This window comes from Euprymna scolopes, chromosome 13, assembly GCF_053919585.1.
Source record: "Euprymna scolopes isolate OS-2025 chromosome 13, ASM5391958v1, whole genome shotgun sequence".
Taxonomy (NCBI): Eukaryota; Metazoa; Mollusca; class Cephalopoda; order Sepiida; family Sepiolidae; genus Euprymna; species Euprymna scolopes.
This window is the reverse complement of record NC_136494.1, coordinates 121,377,097-121,398,149: the sequence shown is the minus strand read 5'-3', so window position 1 is coordinate 121,398,149 and position 21,053 is coordinate 121,377,097. Positions and strand designations below refer to the sequence as shown.

The 21,053-nt window shown below is 31.7% G+C and overlaps 1 protein-coding gene and 1 pseudogene across 12 annotated transcripts in view; both read right to left on the bottom strand.

Annotated features, from left to right (window-relative positions):
• Positions 1-21,053, bottom strand: part of LOC145292174 (uncharacterized) — an 806,320-nt gene that overhangs the window by 410,979 nt on the left and 374,288 nt on the right. Inside the window, exon 1 of one of the 12 annotated variants that reach the window (XM_080138447.1) lies at positions 3,722-4,382. The exons of 10 other annotated variants lie outside the window; for them this stretch is intronic. In XM_080138447.1, the coding sequence (XP_079994573.1) occupies positions 3,722-3,782 (61 nt within the window). In that variant the 5' untranslated portion in view covers positions 3,783-4,382. Of the gene's footprint in view, positions 1-3,721; positions 4,383-21,053 lie in introns of those variants that run through there. One more of the 12 variants, XM_080138446.1, reaches the window with a different exon arrangement.
• On the bottom strand, positions 17,777-17,894 carry LOC145292663 (5S ribosomal RNA; annotated as a pseudogene).

Below are 21,053 nucleotides of genomic sequence, written 5' to 3'. Positions count from 1 at the left end.
CTTGGCTCTCATTCAGAGTCCCGTGCGTGTGCTCAACACTCGAAAATAAAAAGGCTGATAGAAATCCAGCCAATAAATGTTACGCAGATATTTATTTGGATTACAATCAGTGCATATATATATATATATATATATATATATATATATATATATATATATATGTGCCTGTCTGTGTGTCAGTGTATATTTCCCTAAGCAATAATTGTCAATTTTTAGTCTACAGACTCGAAATTTGATATAGGATACTGAGATTTGGGAAAATCTATGTGATCGGTTTTCGGCCAGAAATTTGGTTGTTAAGGGGTCAAAGTTCAACGATTTGACCTTTGAGAACTCTACCAAACTCCTCCGACAATTTTGGGTCTAAACACTTGAAATTTTAGATATAGGTTCCTTGGACATGGATCTAACTTAATAACTTGATTTGAGCCCAAAACAATAAATTTTAAGGGGGGTCATAATAGGAGTCAAAGTTTAAAAAATTGACCTTTTTTTTTTTTTTTGCTCAGCATACACCTCCAAACACCCGGGCAACGATGCTAGTATATATATATATATATATATATATATATATATATATATATATATTCGAGGGGCTCCAAACTTGAGGCCCATACCGCCATCTTTATTTTCGTTTTAACTTATGCGCTTTACTCGCGTTTAAAACACTTTAAAATAAATTAAAACACCAAAAACTTATCCAGGTACATAGAAGTGTAACTTACCTTGCTTATTATTATTAGTAGCATTATCATTATCATCATTATTAGTAGTATTATCATTATTATTAGTAGTATTATCATCATTATTAGTAGTATTATCATTATTATTAGTAGTATTATCATTATTATTAGTAGTATTATCATTATTATTAGTAGTATTATCATTATTATCATTTTTAAGTAGTAATGTTAACACAAACAGGGCACATTGAACGTAAAAGGGGTTACTGTTTGGAGCCATGTTTAGAAAATGGGCAATATGTTGGTTTACTTGAAGTCATTACAGCCAAGGAAGTAGGTAACAGGGAGGGAGTTCCAAAGTTTAGCAGTCTGAGGGAAGAAACTATTGGAGTGGATTTTTTTTTTTTTTTTTTTTGGCATCTAGAGACCTCTACAGTAAAGAGGGTGGGGGGGGGTTGTCGAGTTGGTACAAGTGCGACGAGAAAATACTTATAATTTTTTTTTTTTTTTTTTTTTTTTACCACGTTTTCGTTCTGTTTATTGTTAATAATAAACTTCGTGTATTTCTCGCCCGTATGTTAATGTTGATAAATACAAATGGATTTTTTAACTACATAGGAATCGAAATAAAAACTAAATTGAAATTTCTCCTTCCACCCGGACAACGCCGTGTAAATACAGTTATGAAATAACATGGAACTATGTAAACAAAAGTTTGAAACAGAAAAAAAAAAAAAAAAAAAAAAAAAACTGGACACACACACACACGCACACACACACACACACACACACACACGAATACTGGTAATTCTATTTCCGCGTCAGGCCACTGTCCAGCTTGGCAAATATTAAAAATAACAAAGGTGAAATTATTTTCTATTGTCAACCAAGGTAAAATATACGAACACTAGCAAGAACCCCTGGCGTTGCCTAGGAACGAGTTTGTACTCCTACCCTCAGCTAATTAAACGCTTCTTCGTTATTGTACCTATTTACAATGCCTCCCCACAGGACAGAATTAGACACCAGGGGCGTTTTTTAACGTGGAATCGTTATTGTAGCGAAAATTGAAATATTGAATTTCAAGCGAAACCAATAGTATCTACTGAACTGCCAGGTCACAGTAATGAACATATCCAAAAATTAGGAAAAACGATAAGGTAGAAAATTAATAATTAATGTAAATAAGGTTCTTCTGCATTTACCAAGCCGCAATTTCCATGAAGGTGGTTCTGTCAGCCTCGTTCGGCGATTGACGGAAATAATTTTTGAATTAGCAAAAATTGTGTTTTTCGAAAGAAAAAAAAAAAAAAAAAGAAACCGGAGAGTTCTAATTGTAACAAAAAGGATAATATTTCAAAGTTGTATTCAGGTTTTAATATTTATACACTTATTGTGCCATATTGTAATAATAACGTTATTTAGAAAGCTATTCTTGACATAGGAGGGCGTGTATGTTCTAACAATTTAATAATTTAAAAGATATAGTAAAACTTGAAGGTGTTTGTTAAGATACAGGCGACAGATCGATTGATTTTAAATATTGATTGATTTTAAATATCGATTGGTTTTAAATACGTCGTTTTAAGCAAAAAAACAGTACTTACTTACCTAATTGTCTTGTCGAAAATAGTAATATATCCAAAAATTACGAAAAATCATCGAATAGAATAACTGCTATTATGTTTTTAGTAAAATAAAATTAACTTTATCGCGATAGACTGCAAACGTCGGGAGTCATTAAAGTAGTAAAAAGAGAGATAAGTATTCCCTTGTATTCGCAATATTCAAGGTGTTCACTTCTAGGGAACATACAATTTTCCTAGATTTTCTGTAAAAATTACTAAAAAAAAAAAAAAAAAAAAAAAAAAAAAAAAAAATCACTAAAAATAATTTTCTACTAAATGAATTTTCGTAATTTTTGTATATTTCCGACATGACAATTAAGCAAAAACAAGAGTACTTACTTAACTACATATTTTTTTAATCGATCTGTACAAGTATCAACTTGAAAATACTAAAAAAAAATTAATTAAAAAAATAAATAAAAAATAGCGCGGTACAATAAGTGCATAAGCACCCTAGTTTTATGGTATCTTTTGTTTATAAAATTGTTTGGTGAAAATACATAATAGTTACAAAATATCTTCCCCATGTTAAGAATGGGTTTGTAAATAATATTTAAGCACGATACCTTCTCTGTATAAGTACATTATTATTATTGACACTAGTGCAGTTAGCATTCCCAAGCTAATTAACAGCTTTCATTTTAGTAGAGTTCCGTCCACATATTTTCTTACATATTTTAAACTGCACAAGTACCTTATTTAGCAAGTGAATATTTATTGAAATAGAAACTAAAATGAAAACGATTACAATTTTTTTTTTATGTTAACATGACTATTTGGACTCATTTTTACTCAAACACTAGGTTGGTATAATTAGTTGATTATATTTAATATGTCTGCTATTGAAAAATTAGCTTAACTAAATTATTTATAGTTTTATAACAGTTTGATTCTATTAATAATTAACCAAACAATGCCATAATTATTAGGTTTATACGGTATTTTTTAGTTATTGAACCAAATTGTTATAAAACTATAATTTGGTTACGAATGGCAGGCATGTTAAAGCCAAAATCTTCAATATAATTAACAAGTTTTAAACAGAATAAAGTCAAACGGATTTGTAGTTTATGGATGTGATCACTGACTCAACGGTTATTTATAAAGATAAAGAATAAAAAAATAAAATTAAAACTTTTAGATTTATTATTGTTGTTGTTGTCTCGGTCCAGAGTAGAAAGTGAAAACAAAGCCCTATTCCAAGATCGACGAACAACGTATAATTGTGTATTGATTTTAGGACCTAATATCACCGTTGGCGTTCGACCCCTCTTAAAGTGGTTGGTATAGGGTTTTGTTTGCACTTGTATACCCTGACAGAATCAACTCAGTATAGATAAAGGATTGATGGGAAGGAGGAATAAAATACGTCATAATTGAGAGAATAAATGAATTAAAATAAAAACTTACCGTGGTCAAAGCCTATGAACCACGTGGCATAATCTTTGGTCTCTTTTCTACCACGAATCATATTTTTTTTTAATAATTTGTAAGACGACAATCCGTAAAATACGATCCAACAGGTGCTAACTCCATAGTTTCACAACTTGTTATGTAGCGCGCGTATCTAGCGAGGACAAGACTGAAATTTCAACTCAGGTAAAGTTGGTCGACACAGGTATAAAAAATAAAATCGGTCCATCCATCGCTTCTTCACTTGTAATTAAATAAAACATTTAGAAAGTAAGTAGGTTGGCTGTAACTTGTACGAGAGTTGGGTTTAATTAAAATGGAAAGAAAGAAAGTTTAAGTTTTGTAGTGGTTTATTATCGCGGTTGTTTGTTTGTAGTAATAAAACACGACAATATCGTTTCGCGGACAGGTACGATAGACTGGGCGATGCGTGTGTTCAATAAAGCAACTAAGAAATAATAGGGAGGAAGGGGAGATGAGGTTGAGAGAGAGAGAGAGAGGGGGGGTAGGAGAATGAGAAAACAGTTGTTGGCTGTCGGCTTTTAACAGGTGCCTTTTCTATGTACGGGCGTCAGTGCGACGACCCAAGCTGGATCTTTTTAATCATCTGAAACAGTGTTTCTCAACCTTCTGTCGCGACCCCCCCCCCATTCATTATAATGCGAGTTTTTTTATGACTCCTCCATGTCAAACATTTTTAAAACTTTTTTTTGTACTTATAAGAGTTTTAAACCTATTAAAAAATATAAAAGATATAAAAAAATAATAAATTGCAGAATAATATTTATGATATATATATATATATATATATATATATATATATATATATATATATATATATATATATATATATATATATACCTGTCACGGAATGAAGATGTCATATTTCAAAAATTATGTACATTGATCAAGTAATTTTTTATATAGAACATCATTTGTTTGCGATTTTTATAGTAAATTACATCCATTACAAGGCTGAGTTTGATCTCGATAATTCGAATCGAGTTGTCTCCTCCTTATTTATAAAACATGGCAGCGGAAAACACTACGCTCCTCTTAGTCATAACGTTTAATTTTCTTAGTTAAAAGATACTTGATCAATTTACGTAATTTTTGGAGATGACACCATCGTTCCGTGACGGACATCAGGAAGTTTGTGTGTGTATGGGTGGGGGTATTTCATTTATTTTTGTTTTGAAAATAAGTTTAATTCAAAATAAACATTTTTTATATAAAAATTTAATATTGGTGTTTGTGCAATATAATGGAATTTAGAACAAATGCATTTAAGGTGAACATATTATTACGTACTTACTTGTCATGTCGAAATTAGTAAAAATGCCAAAAATTACGGAAAATGATCCAGTAGAAAAATAATTACTAGTAAAAATAGAATTTATTGAATTATCGAGTTTTATCGTATGTTTTGATGTGAAAGAGTTTTGTGACCAATTCTGTATGCCAAACTGACTTATCTCCCTTGCCTTCCTTGAAATCCGCTGTTGAAAAAAATAAAAAATGGCCAACCGCTAGTGTCTATGATTTTTTTTTTTTTTTTTTTTTTGTAAGAAAAAAAATAAAAAAGAGATCTAGCACACTTGGTTATGTGCAAAAATTCAGTACGCAAAGTTAAGACCCCGGAAGTGGACTCGGTTTTCCTAAATATGGAATGGAAATCAGTAAACATGAAACGAAATACGAAACCGCGTGGAAATAATTTATTTCCAAAAATATTTTAGTTTTAACAGTTCTTGTACTATTATGAAACAATAATAAAATTTTATTATTTACATTTCTATAAATGGTATCTTTTTGAAATAATATAATTATTTTTTTCACAAGTTTTATCACATAATTTTGTCATAAATGATGTATGAAAGTTTTTTAATTAACACTTTTGGTGTTAAAAAACGTTGTGGTTCCGTAATTCAATTGAAGATACTTTGTTCTATGCCACATTATCCATGACAAAATTATGTGATAAAATTTGCGAAAAATTAAAAATATTTCGATATGGATATATTTTAAATATTTAGAAAATTATTTCTAGAAATGTAAACTATGAAAGTTTAAATTACTTTTTTTAAATAAAATATTTATACATGAATAAATTCTAAATATTAAAAAATTACTAATAGAAAAGTAAAAGATAAAGTTTATTATTATTATTATTATTATTATTATTATTATTATTATTTCATGATAAAACAAGAAGTGATTCCATATGGTTTCGTTTTTCGTTTTATGCTTAGTGACTTCCGTTCCATATTTAGATAAACCGAGTCCACTTCCAGCGTCTAAACTTTGAGTACTGAATTTTTGAACATAACCTATTTATGTAGACCGTGGTACCATACATTGTTCCATTACCTTTTACATTGTTCCATTTTCAAGATGGCGTTGCAAGATCGTCGCTCGTAGTGTAACCATAAAATTCGATTTTCTTCATTAAAAATAAAACTACTTGATCAATATACATTAATTTTGGTTTCTGGTTAGTTGGTTGTTTTTGTTTTACGGCATATCAACCCTTTTCAGGTCATTTAATGCCGAATCCAAAGATTTTGAAGAAAAATTTTTTAATAGATTATATATATATTTTTTTTAAGTCGATTTCTATTCAACCCATAGCTGGGACCCTAACAAGTACTATCACTCCGGGTCAGAGTGGACCTGGGAGCAATGGCAATTAAAGGGTGGCTCTACACTCCCCCAAAGCCCGCAAGTGGAGGCCTCACCATCGGGTATAGTTTAAGGTCATCTCCAGGACCATTAATTTTGGTGTACGATATTTTATGTCTGTCACAGGTACGTACATCATTTTGATTTTTCTTGATTTTTGTTTTTTCATGGAGCAGATTCTTACGAATTTTATTTTTAGCACTATCGGTCATCAAACAGTGCCCGAGATAGAGGTGGGAGTTCTGACCTTTTTTGCCTTTGTTGATTGGGAAGCTTACACTTCTTGACCTGGTCTGACTGGCCTCATCATTCATCATCATCATCATCATCATTATTATTATCCAGCTGTCACCTTCCTTCCCCTGACAGGAGTGAGAGTGTGAGGGAGAACTCTTTACCTGTTTACTTTAGATCGAGTTTAGCCGTCACTCAGGACAAGCACCGTAAGAATTAATGTTTAAAAATGAAATAAATCGTGATTTTTAACATAAATAAATAGTTGGAGAATCGCTGTAATTAATAAGAAGACATACAAATATACATTATTTAAACTTAAATCCCATAATCATGTTCAATATTTCATTTTTAACGTCGTTAAACGTTTATTTTTTATCCCCCCCCCTGAAGAATAGATACTACTCTCGAAAATTAGGGGCATCAACACCTACCGTCTTGTACGGCACATTATGTTGATAAATAAACGTAATAAAATTGAAAATTATTGAAAATTCTTTCTAATATTGTTATTATTATTTTATATATTAACACGTGTCCACGGTGCTTCCTACGAACTGCATTGATATAGCCTTTAAACACAAGAACTCCTTTCAAACTTTTTAGTGTTGATAAATACATATCATTATTATTTGTTGAAATCCAAAATGCAATAGCGTAAAGTACCAAAAGCTACTTTTAAAATATTATTTAAAAATATAATTTAATAACGAAATTAAATCTGCCAGAATGCATTTTCGTTTCTTCACAAAAAAATCATCCATTTTATATTTTATATATATATATATATATATATATATATATATATATATATATATATATATATATATATATATATAAATTACTTAATGAATCTTCAACATTTGAAATAACTTGGGAAGAGTTTTAGAATTTTTAGTAAATGCTCAGATTAAAAGTTCTGGAAGCTTTTTTACATACAGTAATTTTATAAATCGAATAGATTTAAATAATATTATTTTATACTTTAACTACAACTCAACATTCACCGTTAAACTGATAACTTTTATAGGGTTTCGGGTATGCTGAAAACGAATATCACATTTAAATTTAAGGCAGACAAGTAGTTTTATGGATATTAAGACCTTTATTATCCGATGTAATCCCTCATGTTTTCACTGACGGCCATATTTTATTCCCAACTGAACAAATACTAATGCACATGCATGTTACAAAACACCCCTCCCATGTTAAGAATAGCGACGACCCGACCACTGATGTTCATTAAGTAATACATTGGAAAAAATGTCTTAATATCCGGAAAACTAGTTGTCTACCCCAAATTTGAATGTGATATTCGTTTTCAGCATACACCAAAACCTAGAGAAGTCGTCAATTTAACGGTGTACGTTGAGTTGCAGTTAAAGTAAAAATTACCGCTAAAACAATAACAATTTCTTTCATGTTCAGTTAATAATTTGATGATCAAACGATAGTGTTATAATTTAATTTTTATCATTTTTTTTAACGATATATAAGGATAACAACGCTGTTTCCATACATTTGAACAACCATTCTTTAGTGTGTTCTGCAACCATTAAAACTTGCTGCTTTGAATATCGGGGGTTAAATATCAACAATTTGCAGGAATAACAAATAGCTTTAGCCAACCGGGAGAATTTCATGCAGACCAGACGAGCCTGGGGTGCAATCTTCAATTTCTGAATTTTTGAGCTGAAGATTGGTTATTTCTATTATTTGGATTCTTTGGACTACTATTCTCATTGATATGTGTCATGTTCACCATGTTTTGGTCGATGTAACCTTCAACCTTCTTCAGGTTTATATTGTCGAACTCAGGAATCTTTTTGTCAAACTCAGGAATCTTTTTGTCAAACTCAGGAATCTTTTTGTCGAACTTAGGAATCTGCATGGAATTTCAAATAGAACCCTTCATTTAATTCACGGAGGTAGGACACCTTCTTTCCGTCAGCCATGATTGGATAGATGTCCTAAGTAATTCGCAATTGTATTTTCGATTGCCCACCCTGAGGATTGAACCTTCAGCCTTCAGAAAAAAATTCAATTTACACCTGAATTTTGCACAATTACTTTAACCACACCACAGATCCATGCGTATGTTGTGAAAATAACACTCACGATGAGAACAGTTGTTTGAAAAATTCAAAAAATGCAAAGTTTCATTAAAATGGAATTGTGATTCTTATATTCACTAGCAGATATACTCGTTCCAGGATGGGTTTATAATATTGGCATATCCTTAGATTCTGGAAAGGGTGCGACTCTTGTACAAAAAATTTCGAAAGTGATAGAAAACAAAAACAGGCATGGTGAAACGTGTGTGAAAACAGAGCTTAATTATGGGTTTGTGAAATGTTTAATTTAGCAGAGTTAAACATCCATTAAGAAGAGATGTCGTAAAAGAATTAGTGTTTGCTTTGGAATTTCACGAGATTTCCCTCGAGTTTGAATTTTATTGAAATTACAAGTAAAAACCGTTTTTACGAGGAGCGTTCAAAATGTAATGCTTTCTATTTTTATTCCGCCCAAATGGATCGGACGGGATTGCAAATTGCATTGCCATGATGACTGAATTCATGCATTCATGACTTGAAAGTTTCATATCTCTCTTGCAGATATTGACGGTATGAAATTCTAAGAAAGCAACACCTGCCATGGACGTGCGTCAGTGAAACCACTGTCAATATATATATTGTTCATTGTTCTAGCGGAGGGAGGGGGTACCCGGCGTTGCACGCGTTTAGAGAGGTGGGGGAGGAAATCAAAACAAAAGTTTAGCCAGGGTGGAGAGAGAGGTGTAAAAAAAGTGATAGTAGCAGGGGGGGGGGGCAAAACAACAGTTAGGCAACCCGGGGGGAGAGAGGTGTTAAATTTAAGAACTTTTTTGTAATATAAAAATATATTGATTTGTGTTTGTACTGTAATTGCTTGAGGTATTACTGTCTGTGAATTTTTGATTAAAGAAAATAATTACTTTATACCAAACACTTAGTTTAAAGCAAACTTACTTAAAAAAGTTTTATTCGAAGTTTTATTATTTTAAGTGACTGGAGTGAAATTAAAATGTATTTTCTTTTTATTTCAACAAAGAAATCATCTTTGCTTATTCACGATTTTATTTTTCTATAATCAAAAATAAAGTTTAATTAAAGTACCGTAATATCCCAGTTTTATATTGCAAAACTAATAGATATTGTAAATATCTACACACACACACACACACGTAAATTTTCCAATCTTTCCAGTTAACGAAAAAAAAAAAAACATTAAGAAATTTACGCACGGGTTTTGAATATACAGACCACGTCATGAAAAAAACAAAAAAAAAAACAAAAAAAAAAAAAAAAGAAAAGAAAACGCGTCAATTTTTAAGTCTTAAAAAAATTAAGAAATTTACATGCGGAGTTTGAACCTACAGACCGTGTCATGCAAAAAAAAAAACATAAAAACACGCTATCAACTTACCCACAGTAGAATTTTCACGGCCCATTGTTCTATCATTGTTGCTAAGCAATGACATGGAAAAAATGGCTTTACCGATGATAGATAAATTAAAAATAACGGTTCCGATTATCGATTATGGGTAATTATCGGGAGTATTGTGAGACAAAACTTAACTTAGATCACTCCCAGACTTATACACTAAAGTTCTGTAAATTTTAAAGAAAAACTGTTCAGCCGTTTCGGAATCTATAAGGAACAAACTCACACACACAGTTGCATTTATATAATCATATATATGCTTGTCTAGCTGCACTAATAAACAGTGAAACAGTACAGCATGTGGATGACTATAATGCTCTATAATGCTTTCTATCTTGCGTTGAGCATATTGGGAAGTGATATACAAATTACCATTAGCATATTAAGCGATACTCTTTGTGTAAATAAATTGAGCTTAGGTATTTGGACAATGTCAAAACATTGTTAATTCACTGCCCGCATAATAGCGCAATGGTTAGAAGCTCCGACTGTCGTTTGGGCAGTTGGGTTTCGATTTTGGCTTGAGGTAGTTTCTTGTCTAGACGCACTGATGAGCTGTGAAACAGCGAAACAGTACTGTATGTGGATGACTATATATATATATATATATATATATATATTGTACATATATATGTATCTACTATTATATAAAAGGAACTTTGTGTGTGTGTGTGTGTGTGTGTGTTCATTCCCTATACCCTCGAAAATGGCTGCGCTGCTTTTTATGAAATTAAACATGAAGATACGTTATGTGCCTGGCAGTGTTCTTAGATAGGTTTGTATTGGAATGTCTTCGATAAGTATTGATAATTGAAAATCGAAATAATCCGATGAAAGAAGGAACAGCCTATTTTTTTCCAAAGTTAACATCTTACACAGGCTAACATCACAAGTGCATTTGAAAAGTTTTATTACCATGCTAGCAACAATTTTATATATATATATATATATATATATATATATATATATATATATATATGTTGAAAGAAATAAAATAAGTACATTATTTATATCAGTTGAATTCAAACCTAGGAATATTTGATGGATGAGAGGAGCCTACTTTTTATACTTAAAAATTATTAAAACGAAAGTCTTCATATACTCAGTCATGAATATGCAAGGTTAACTAATTTGACCATTCCTTTAAAAAAGGAATGTTCAAATTAGTTAACTTAATTAATTAGTTAAATAGTTAATTAATTATTTATTCGTTTTTTATAGGTTCTTATTAGATGATTCATTTTAATATTATGCTGAATTCTATTTATGCATAGTTTTCACATTCTGCATAATTGAGTAGAATTTAAGATGAAAACCTTCAAGCACAGGGAAATATATATAAAATAAAAGTGACCTTGTCGGTGTGTGTGAAAAGTCTCTACCAAACTCCTCTCTGAATATTTTGTCTACAGAGTTGAAATTTGATATATCGGGTATTTGGATCTGTAGCATACTTTCGATTTGTTTTTAAGCCAGCAAAAGTTTCTGCTAAGGGGTCAAAATTGAAAAAAAGAATCCAGCTAACTTCGGCAGGGTAAGTTGAATAAAACATTACTCTTGCTGTTACTTTTGCACATGCGCAAAATTAAACATTAATAGCTGCTTAGTTTTTAATCTTTCGTATTCACCTTCGAAATCTAGTAAGTGATGGTTGTAGTCTCCTCCTTTTTACTTCTTTCTTACAGAAGAGACGTTGCATTTCTATATTTGCTCTATCATTATTTTCATGGCAGGTGCTTGACTAGGCTTTAATCTATGCTTCACTTCCCCATTGTGTAAAACATTTACAACAAGCACTCGTTTAGTTACAACAGCTATCAACAATTTCCCAACTCTCTCTGTGTGCTTAAAACTAAATGAAAATTGAATGTTTCTTTCCTAGAACTGCTAGTTTTTCCCAGCTGACTATGGCATGGCTGCATTCAAGTCCAATGTAAACAAGTTCATAAATAATCGAATTCTAACCGATTTCCACCGCTACTGATCATCACTGTGTTGTCTCATCGGCAACCTGATACTCAAGCGGACCTTGAAAGTGGTGACACCCTTGTTCAAAAAAAAAAAAAAAAAAAGAGTGATTTATATGGTGAGGTTTCGAAATTTGAAGGGAATTTTGTAGCATTTAAACTGTAAAATATATTTATTAACTGGCAAAAACGTTTTCTGTTTTCTCAAACTTTGTGTTTTTTTATGGAAGGATTTCTTGCTTTTTATTTCTATTAATTTATCTCTACTAATTGGCTCATATACGGCATAATCATGTTGACATACCCGTTCCTATCATTGAAGTTAAGCAACGTCGAGCCTGATCAGTACTAAAATCGGTGAATTTGGTAATACCAGGTATTGTATGTGCTCTGAAGCCTGGAGAGGGATTGGTGCCGCCAGGCTGCTCTTGCGCAAGACACACCGTATGAAATAATGTAGCACTCTCACGATTCATAATCATCATCTAATTGGCTCAAGATGTTTATTTTGATCTATTATGACCTATTTTAAACATCTAACCTTAAAACCTCGAGAAAGAAAATGCACAGATTAAGTATTGCAAATTGACACCTTCTGTGGAAATCTGAAGGTATTGTTGATTTCGTCTGAAACACATACTTCTCTAAATAGGGAAATATGAAGAGTTAGAAATTTGAGCTAGACCCGTGAATTAAGTGTCATCCAAATTGTCTTACCGGTTATATAATGTGAAGGAGAAAAAAAGCTGTTTTAAAAACTACATTTAAGACAGGGAGGATCAGCTTGAAACTATTCAGTGAAAAATGCCATTAGTCATGACGAAAGCGTTTCAAGATCGATGTTATGCCGTAATTGATGAGATAAAGTTCCACCCATTTAAATTCAATATTAGCTGAAGCACCAGTCTATGCCAAATAATAGAGACAACCATTCGTAAGGTTGTGCATATTTATCCTTTTTGTTTTGTTTTTACGTTAAACCAGCCATTAAAATGGTTTTATCTCTAATTTTAATGGCAAAGCTATGAAACCAGAAATAATTCTACAATATGTAAATTAGATTACGATGTATAAATTAGATTACAATATGTAAATTAGATTACAATATGTAAATTAGATTACAATATGTAAATTAGATTACAATATATAAATTAGATTATAATATGTAAATTAGATTACAATATGCAAATTAAATTATAATATGCAAATTAGATTACAATATGCAAATTAGATTACAATATGCAAATTAGATATTATAATATTGTATTGCTTTCTAAAATTTCAAACTTCAATCATTTATTTTTTTTTTAATTATCTTGATAATCAGGCACTCTGTTGGGATTTTCTCCGCTAAAATTACACACACATAGACAGACAGACAGACAGACACACACACACACACACACTCATATGATCATCGCCGATAACATGAAATGATAGAAAGGTGATAGTACACTATGACAAACATATATAGACAGGAAGATACATAAAAGACAAGGTCAGACATTGTAATATGGAACAAGTCCAAAATAACTCTGCTCATTATTGATGTCATTATTCCAAATGATTATGGCCTTAATAGAGTTGAACAGGAAAATATAACAAAATATCAGAACCTCAAGAACCATTTAAAGACGTTTCTGAAGGAAACTATACTGGTTGTGATCGGAGCAACTGAACAAATGAAAAAAATAATCTTAAGAAATATTTGTAATAAACAATCCCTGGAAGACCAAGCTGTAACGAAACACAGATAGCAGTCATAAAAGGAACAATGTCGGGTATAAATTGAAATCATAATGAAAGCAAGTGTTAAGTCTTTGATCTCTTAAAATTAATTGAAGTAAATTAAAACAAAAAAAAACAAAACAATGGAATATGTATATATAATGGAGCCACCCAAAGCATATAAGTACTGCAGATTTGTAAATAAAAAAAAAAATCTTTTTTGGAGACAAGGACAAATAGCAGAGGTAAGGAAAATTTTCTTCTTTTATAACATGAATAGGTTAGCCTAATTAATCTGGAGGAAAAAAAAACTCGATTCCATTTTTTTTTCTTTTGTTTAAGGAAGGTGGTCTTTGATCAATATTGCTGGGGAGCCATGATTTAATATAGTGTTTTGTTTTTAAATCCCGAAACCGTGTTTCATAGTAAACAACTGATGATCCCTGAAAACTTAGGACTATTGCGAATTTGATTCAGCGAGTTGATTCAGCGATTGCAAGGAATTAAATGACTTACTGACAAAATAATTTTCTAATGAAAGACTAAAAAATGTTAAATGTTTTTTATTATTTTTTATATAGTTCTTAAGGTTAAAAAACTTTCAAGACTATATATATATATATATATATATATATATATATATATATATATATATATATATATATATATATATATAGTTTTGAAAGATTTTTAACCTAAAGAACTATATAAAAGAAATAATAAAAAACATTTAACATTTTTTCGTCTTTCATATATGCACTAAGAGGGACGGTTAGACTATTAAAATGATCTCTCGGTGGGAATGTATGTGATAGTGGGTGAATATCTGGCACTTGGTAGGATGCCTCATTCTCAGCTAGAACAAAGTTAGAAAATAATTGGCAAAAAAAAAAAAAAAAAAAAAAAAGAAACAGAAATATGCTAACACTCAGACAAGAGTCACTATTGAATGAGTTATAGTAAAAAAAAAAGCTAATTTAAAAAAGTCGTATCATGAATAACTTTGAATGAGAAGAAACTTTTGTGCCATTAGAATGTCAAGATGAAATATGAACCACACCTTAACTTGCTTGCTTGGGAACTGGGTAGACAAAATGAGCACAAGACTTGGGGCCAAATCTATTCATTGCATCAGGAAACCAAAAAACTATTATATATCCCGGTGAAATGTTTTTTTCTTTTTACATATTAAACCTTCATGCACAAATATATTCAATTGTGATCAGAGAAACCGGTTAGAAAGCTTTTGAGTTGCAATAATAACATAATAATGATCATAATGTATGGTTCATGTATAGGGTTCTTGTTCATTTCATATAAATCAATGATTCTCTTTATAAGGTATGCTTTTAAGAGCTTCAATGTTATTACAGTTGATTTATTCTTTTAGCCAGAAAGAATTAGATGCTATGATAATGTATCATCTCTCGCATATGTTGGGTTCTGGTTCTTTTGGATGAATGCCATTGTAGATATAAAAAGAGGGTGAATTAGCACTCATCAAACTATCATCTACATCTTTTTAAAGCAGGCATGTCAAACATGCGGCCCGCAGGCCACATGCAGCCCATTGTAGACACACTTGCAGCCCGCAAAAAATGATTTTCCTTTCCTCTGCAACTCATTGGCATGGGGTTTGGTACGTTTCGGTGTAATAGAAGTGAGAGGAAATAATTTTCGGTCAAGTCTTATAAAAAATAACAAGACATCTAAGCTAAATAATAATTTAGCCTAAATGTTTTTTGTATGAGTACGCCCAACTACTAGAATTAACTAAAGTTTACTTATTCTAATGTGTAGTGTTTACGTTTTTAAAATGATATTTTTTATCATATTGGCGCTACCATCCTTTATTTAAAATGAAAGTTAAACAGTTATATTGAATTTTGAAGATTATCTCCTTTTTAATCTGTCTCTATAAAAGATAATGAGTTTATTTTAAAATTTATGAAAGATGAATTTATTTATAATTTTTTTTTTAAGTAAGCATGGAGCCATTTATTAGTCATACATTTTTGTCACAAGTATTTTTAAAATTTATTTAGATTTTTAAAGTTTGAACTTTTGAATTTAGTGAAAAAATTTGGTAATTTTCTTTCAATTTTTGTTAACAGCCTTTGTTCAAAAAAACTAAAGTATATTTTTCTTTTAAACTTTTTTATTATTAAAAATTTCATCTTTGCTGGTTTTATTAAAAAAAAAATAACGGCTCAAAATGCATTTTTACATGTAGTACTGAGCTTTAAAAATCGCTGGTCAAAAAATATTAATTTCTCTTTCTGTCTGAGCTGATTGTGTTCAACTTTTGCGGCCGTCATAATAATAATAATCGACTAATTTTTACAAGCCCTAAGGAAGCTTTGAGTTTGACATGTCTGCTTTAAAGGATCCTTTTATTTAGATAGGTCGGTATGTTTATGAAGAAGGAGATGACAAAGATTTTAACTTATAATATGAAGAGTAATGAACATGAATACCTCTGGGTCTTTCCTTCTTGCAAGATTATGATTGGCTGATTAAGCCATAAATACCGTCTGGTAGAGTCACTTGGGAGAGACGTCGAAAGGTACACAAGCCTCCTACTAGGAACACATGCTTCGACTACGACACTCGTTTCATATGGTCAATTACCAGATTTATTAGTTGATCTGCACAAGAACGACTAGCTGCTTCAAATGATATAGTTATCCCTTTTGCAGGATTATATCAAGCTCAAATGAAAAAAAGCAATAAATCTAATTAAATTAAAGACATTTTGAGAAACTATTAGTTGAAAAAGAGAATTTGTGTATTGTTATTATATTAATGATGTAACTGTTTCTTGGAATGTCATGTTTTTTTTTTTGTTTTTTTTTGCTTTTTGAAGGGTTGAGTTCATTCAAGATTGAATCATTTAAAAAGAAGGTGCTTAAAAAAACAACAATTTATAACAATGATTTTTTTTTACAAGAGAGTCAACATTCATTAAGGCTGAAGGCCACTAGGGGATAAGGGTCAATGAATGTAAAGCAGTAGTGTAGTAATTGTTAATGGTGTAAACTGGGTAGATTTATATATTATTTAAAGGTGTGGTTCAACAAGAACTTATTTACATTAGACTTGAAGGCTACCATACTATAGTAAGCCGGGAAGCAGACCAGTGGAACAGTGTTTCACAGGTGGATAGTCCTAGGAAAGAAGCTTTGTTTGTGGAATCTGTGTTTAGATTTAGGCACAGATAGAGAATGGTGGGAATTGTTGATAGTGGTTATAGCTAGTCGAGTGCTTTTTGTGAACGTTTGTCACGGAGAGACCATAGACTGGGACTCAGATGAGCACTTGCCATGAGAATAACAATAAATCAGAGCTAGGCTCGCAACGTCTCTTCTGTGGGAAAAAGGTTCCAGGGAAGAGAAGAGGGCATTATTCATTAGGTTCTGAAGCCGGTTTGAAGGAATTTATAAGATGGCTGAGAAGCAAGAAAATGGATGTGAAGCATTTTTGATAAGTTGAAAAGGCAGGGGAGGGAATATTCTTGACAACATGGCATAAATATATGAAAGGTTTGAATAGAAAATATAATACATTCAATCCAGACATTAATAAAAGGATGAATATATTAAAACTACACTTTGACCAAAAGCTTATTTTAATTGGAAATCAACAAGAAAATATACCAATATTACATCATGTGATCAAATGATGAAATTCAACACTTTTTGTAGTGATAACTTCGGAAGTTTGTAAATGGTGTTTACTGCATTTTGCATTCATACTATTCCTAGATTAGATTACAATATGATGCCTCCATTCAGTCTCAAGAAACAATGGACACCCCCTGTAAAGGTAGCTGCATGTGTAATTGTGAGGCAAGGGTTGTGCAATCCCAACCACACCTTTCCTGAATTGGCAGTGCTTGGGTTCTTAGGCAAGGAGAGGCCCAAAACTGACTGGAAACAATGTCAAAATAATTGAAGAGAACATACAGCACCTGGCATTCCCAAATGGTCACCCATTTTAGTACTGATCAGGCTTAGCATTACTTAACTTTGATGATCTGATGGAAACCGATGTGTCAATGTGATTTTACTGTATATATAGATTAGATTAACTAATACATAGCACATATTCACTTCATTTATTGATTTTGCTTTTGGCTGGATCACCTCCACACAAGGTTCAAGTGTACCTAATTCTTTGGGTATTACATTATTATTCTTCTAAGATTTTTGCTGCGACTAAAATCCAACTTCAAATCTTTTCTATGTCATATGCTTAAACTAATCAATCAAATATCTACTTACATTTATTAAATATTCCACCCTCCCATACTTTTATTGTCATTGAAATTGAGGAAATCGGCCATTTTTTAAATTAAAATCAAATCGATTGTATGTTTGCTCTAGTTAGGAGCCCTCCACCCTGCAGTGTATCGGGAGGAAGCTTGACATGCCTCCCCACAGTGATTTAGTCCACAATACATTGTAATCTACATTGCACTGTAGAGAATCTACTGTTGATTTTATGAAATTATTTTTACATAATCACTTGAATTAAACATACAAAAGTCAAGTATCATGGTTCAATTGTGCTCTTAAAGAAATATTAATTCGAATGCGCCTGTGTCTTTTAAAAGAATCTACAATTGGTTTTATAGGCTACACTTTTCTGCTTGTGTGGTGATAAAACTTCTCAAATGCACTTGTGATGTTAGATTGTATAAAAGTGTTAACTTTGGTGAAAATCAGACTTTCTTTCTTTAATCAGATTTTTCAATTATTATTTTTTCGATATTTATCAGATGCATTCCAATACAAAACCTTTGTAAGAATATTCCCAGACACATCAAGTACCTTCGTGTGAAATGTAAAAAAATTGTCCCAGCCGTTTTAGAGTCCATAGGGAACACACACACACACACACACACACACACACACACACACACACACACACACACACACACAAAGATCCTTTTATTTAATAGTAAATTTAGAAAAGAACTACTCATTCTTTGACCCTAAACTGGTACAGATTTCGTCAGGGAAGGGAAAAGCCGTTTTTCTCCAGCCGGATTATGTATTAATTAAAAGCAAGTAACTGATATTTTTACCAAAGAGTTAATTCTCTTATGCTGACACATTCCTCGAGGAACCTATAAAAACAAGTTCTCTGTGTATATGTGCAGAGAGAGGAATGGTCTGGGTGGGAAAGAAAAATGAGTGTGTGAAAGAGAGGAGAAAACAAGGGATAGGAGGAAAGATAGACGTATAGAGAGATACAAGTTCAATAGAAATATGTTACATTCTTTCAGTGGGCAATGCTAAGTAGCCATGCTAATCTGTTATATAAAGGTAAAATGTTTGATTGTATGTCTAGCTAAAACTTGAAAAATACACAGCAAATATTAAAAAAAATTGTATTTTCCATCATTCAGAAGTACAAAATATAATATTTAAAAAATAAATAAAAGTCATTATTTGCAGGGATCAACTCTTTATTTACATCATTTAATGTTATCAACGCGTATACAAATCTTTTAATGTTATCATTCAAAGATAAATAACTTATTGTTTTCACAGTTATTTCCCTTATGCTGACTCAAGTTGTGTGTGTGTGTGTGTGTGTGTGTGCGTGTGTGTGTGTCCATCCCCTCACCCCCACCAAAGAGACGAATAGGCTAAGCAAAGAAGAGAAAGGAAGTTGGGAAGAGGAGAGGGAAAAGCAAAGAGTAGAAATTATTACAATTTTGCCCCAGACAATGTCAAGTAGCCCTACTAGTCTAGATATAAAAGCTAAAGTATATTTACTAATGGATCTTCATTTATCAAGGATAAAAGCCACTCGAGGATAAAGGTGAATGAGACGAATAGATTGTTAACAGCATGATGAATATTATGTTAGTATTGAAAATAATGTATTCAATGAATAAAATTTGATTACTTATGAGTTTATGGTAAATGTTTTTTTTTTTAATTTACATTGGATTTGAGGATAACCATGTTGTAGTCCTAAGGGAAACAATGTATTCCACAAATGAGATGTTTTTGGAAAGAAAGTGTGTACATGAAAGTCACGTGTAATGTTAGGCACATGATGGAAGAAAGAAAAGTTATTTGTAGTTGTGGTAATAAGTAGAGTTTTTGCTGTGAATGTTTTACGAGGAGAAACCACAGGTTACAGCTAAATTGAGCTCATCTCAAAAGTCACCAGCCATTAATGATACTTAATAAGAATCTGGAGCACTATACTTACACGTTAAAACTATAATAGTGATATTTAACACATGTTTGTAGTCATCGTTAGTTTTTTTGTTTTTACCCTTGTTCATCCCTAAAAAGTCTTATTGCCACTTGAACTACCATTTGGGACCATGTCTATCAGGGGTCTATGTGAGGAGATGAGCTAGATTTCTGTTCACATTACATTTAAACTTCTACATGTCAGTACACAGGGAAGCAGGAAACAAGGAGGCAATTCCAATGTCTAACAATCTAATGAAAGAAAATTAGGTTTTCCAACATCAGTGCTGTTGCTAAATGGGTTTGTCGGGTGTATGTGCATCGATGTGAGTGCATGCGAAGTGCGATGTGTTCATCAGAGCATGTTCCCTTAAAGTACTTGTAAAGCAGACAAAGATACAACATTTCGGTGATAAGACAGAGGTTGAAGCTTAGTTGATTGTGCAGGACTTACTAGATTGAAAACTCTTTTTAGATTCTCTCTAAAAGAGAGAGAGACAGTGTTAGATGCATCAGTCCAGACGTGACAACAATATTCCATACATGAACAAACTGTGGCTTTGTAAAAATACAGGATACTCACAAGCGTGAGTAATTTTCTAGCAACTTCTTTGCAGCAGCCTTTGCAATGCCCTCAATTTGTTAACTACATTGTTTATTTAATCGGTATATTTTACTTTGGTTTATTTGTTTTTTTGTGCATATTATTTCTTGTTCTTTTCTAAGCTTAACATTTTTTAGTTCATTGTTTGATTAAGGCTTAATAATATTAAGTGAAACGGTTAATCTGAATCACCTTTCTAATAAGATGCTGATTGGTCTTGGATATGACCTTAAACTATATCCAGTGGTGAGGCCCAAGCTAGCGGGCTTTGGGGAGTGTGGAGCCACTCTTTAATTGCCATTGCTCCCAGGTCCACTCTGACCCGGAGTGGTAGTACCTGTTAGGGTCCCAACTATGGGTTAAATAGAAACCAACTTGAAAACAACAAATATGTTCTATTAAAAATTTTTTCT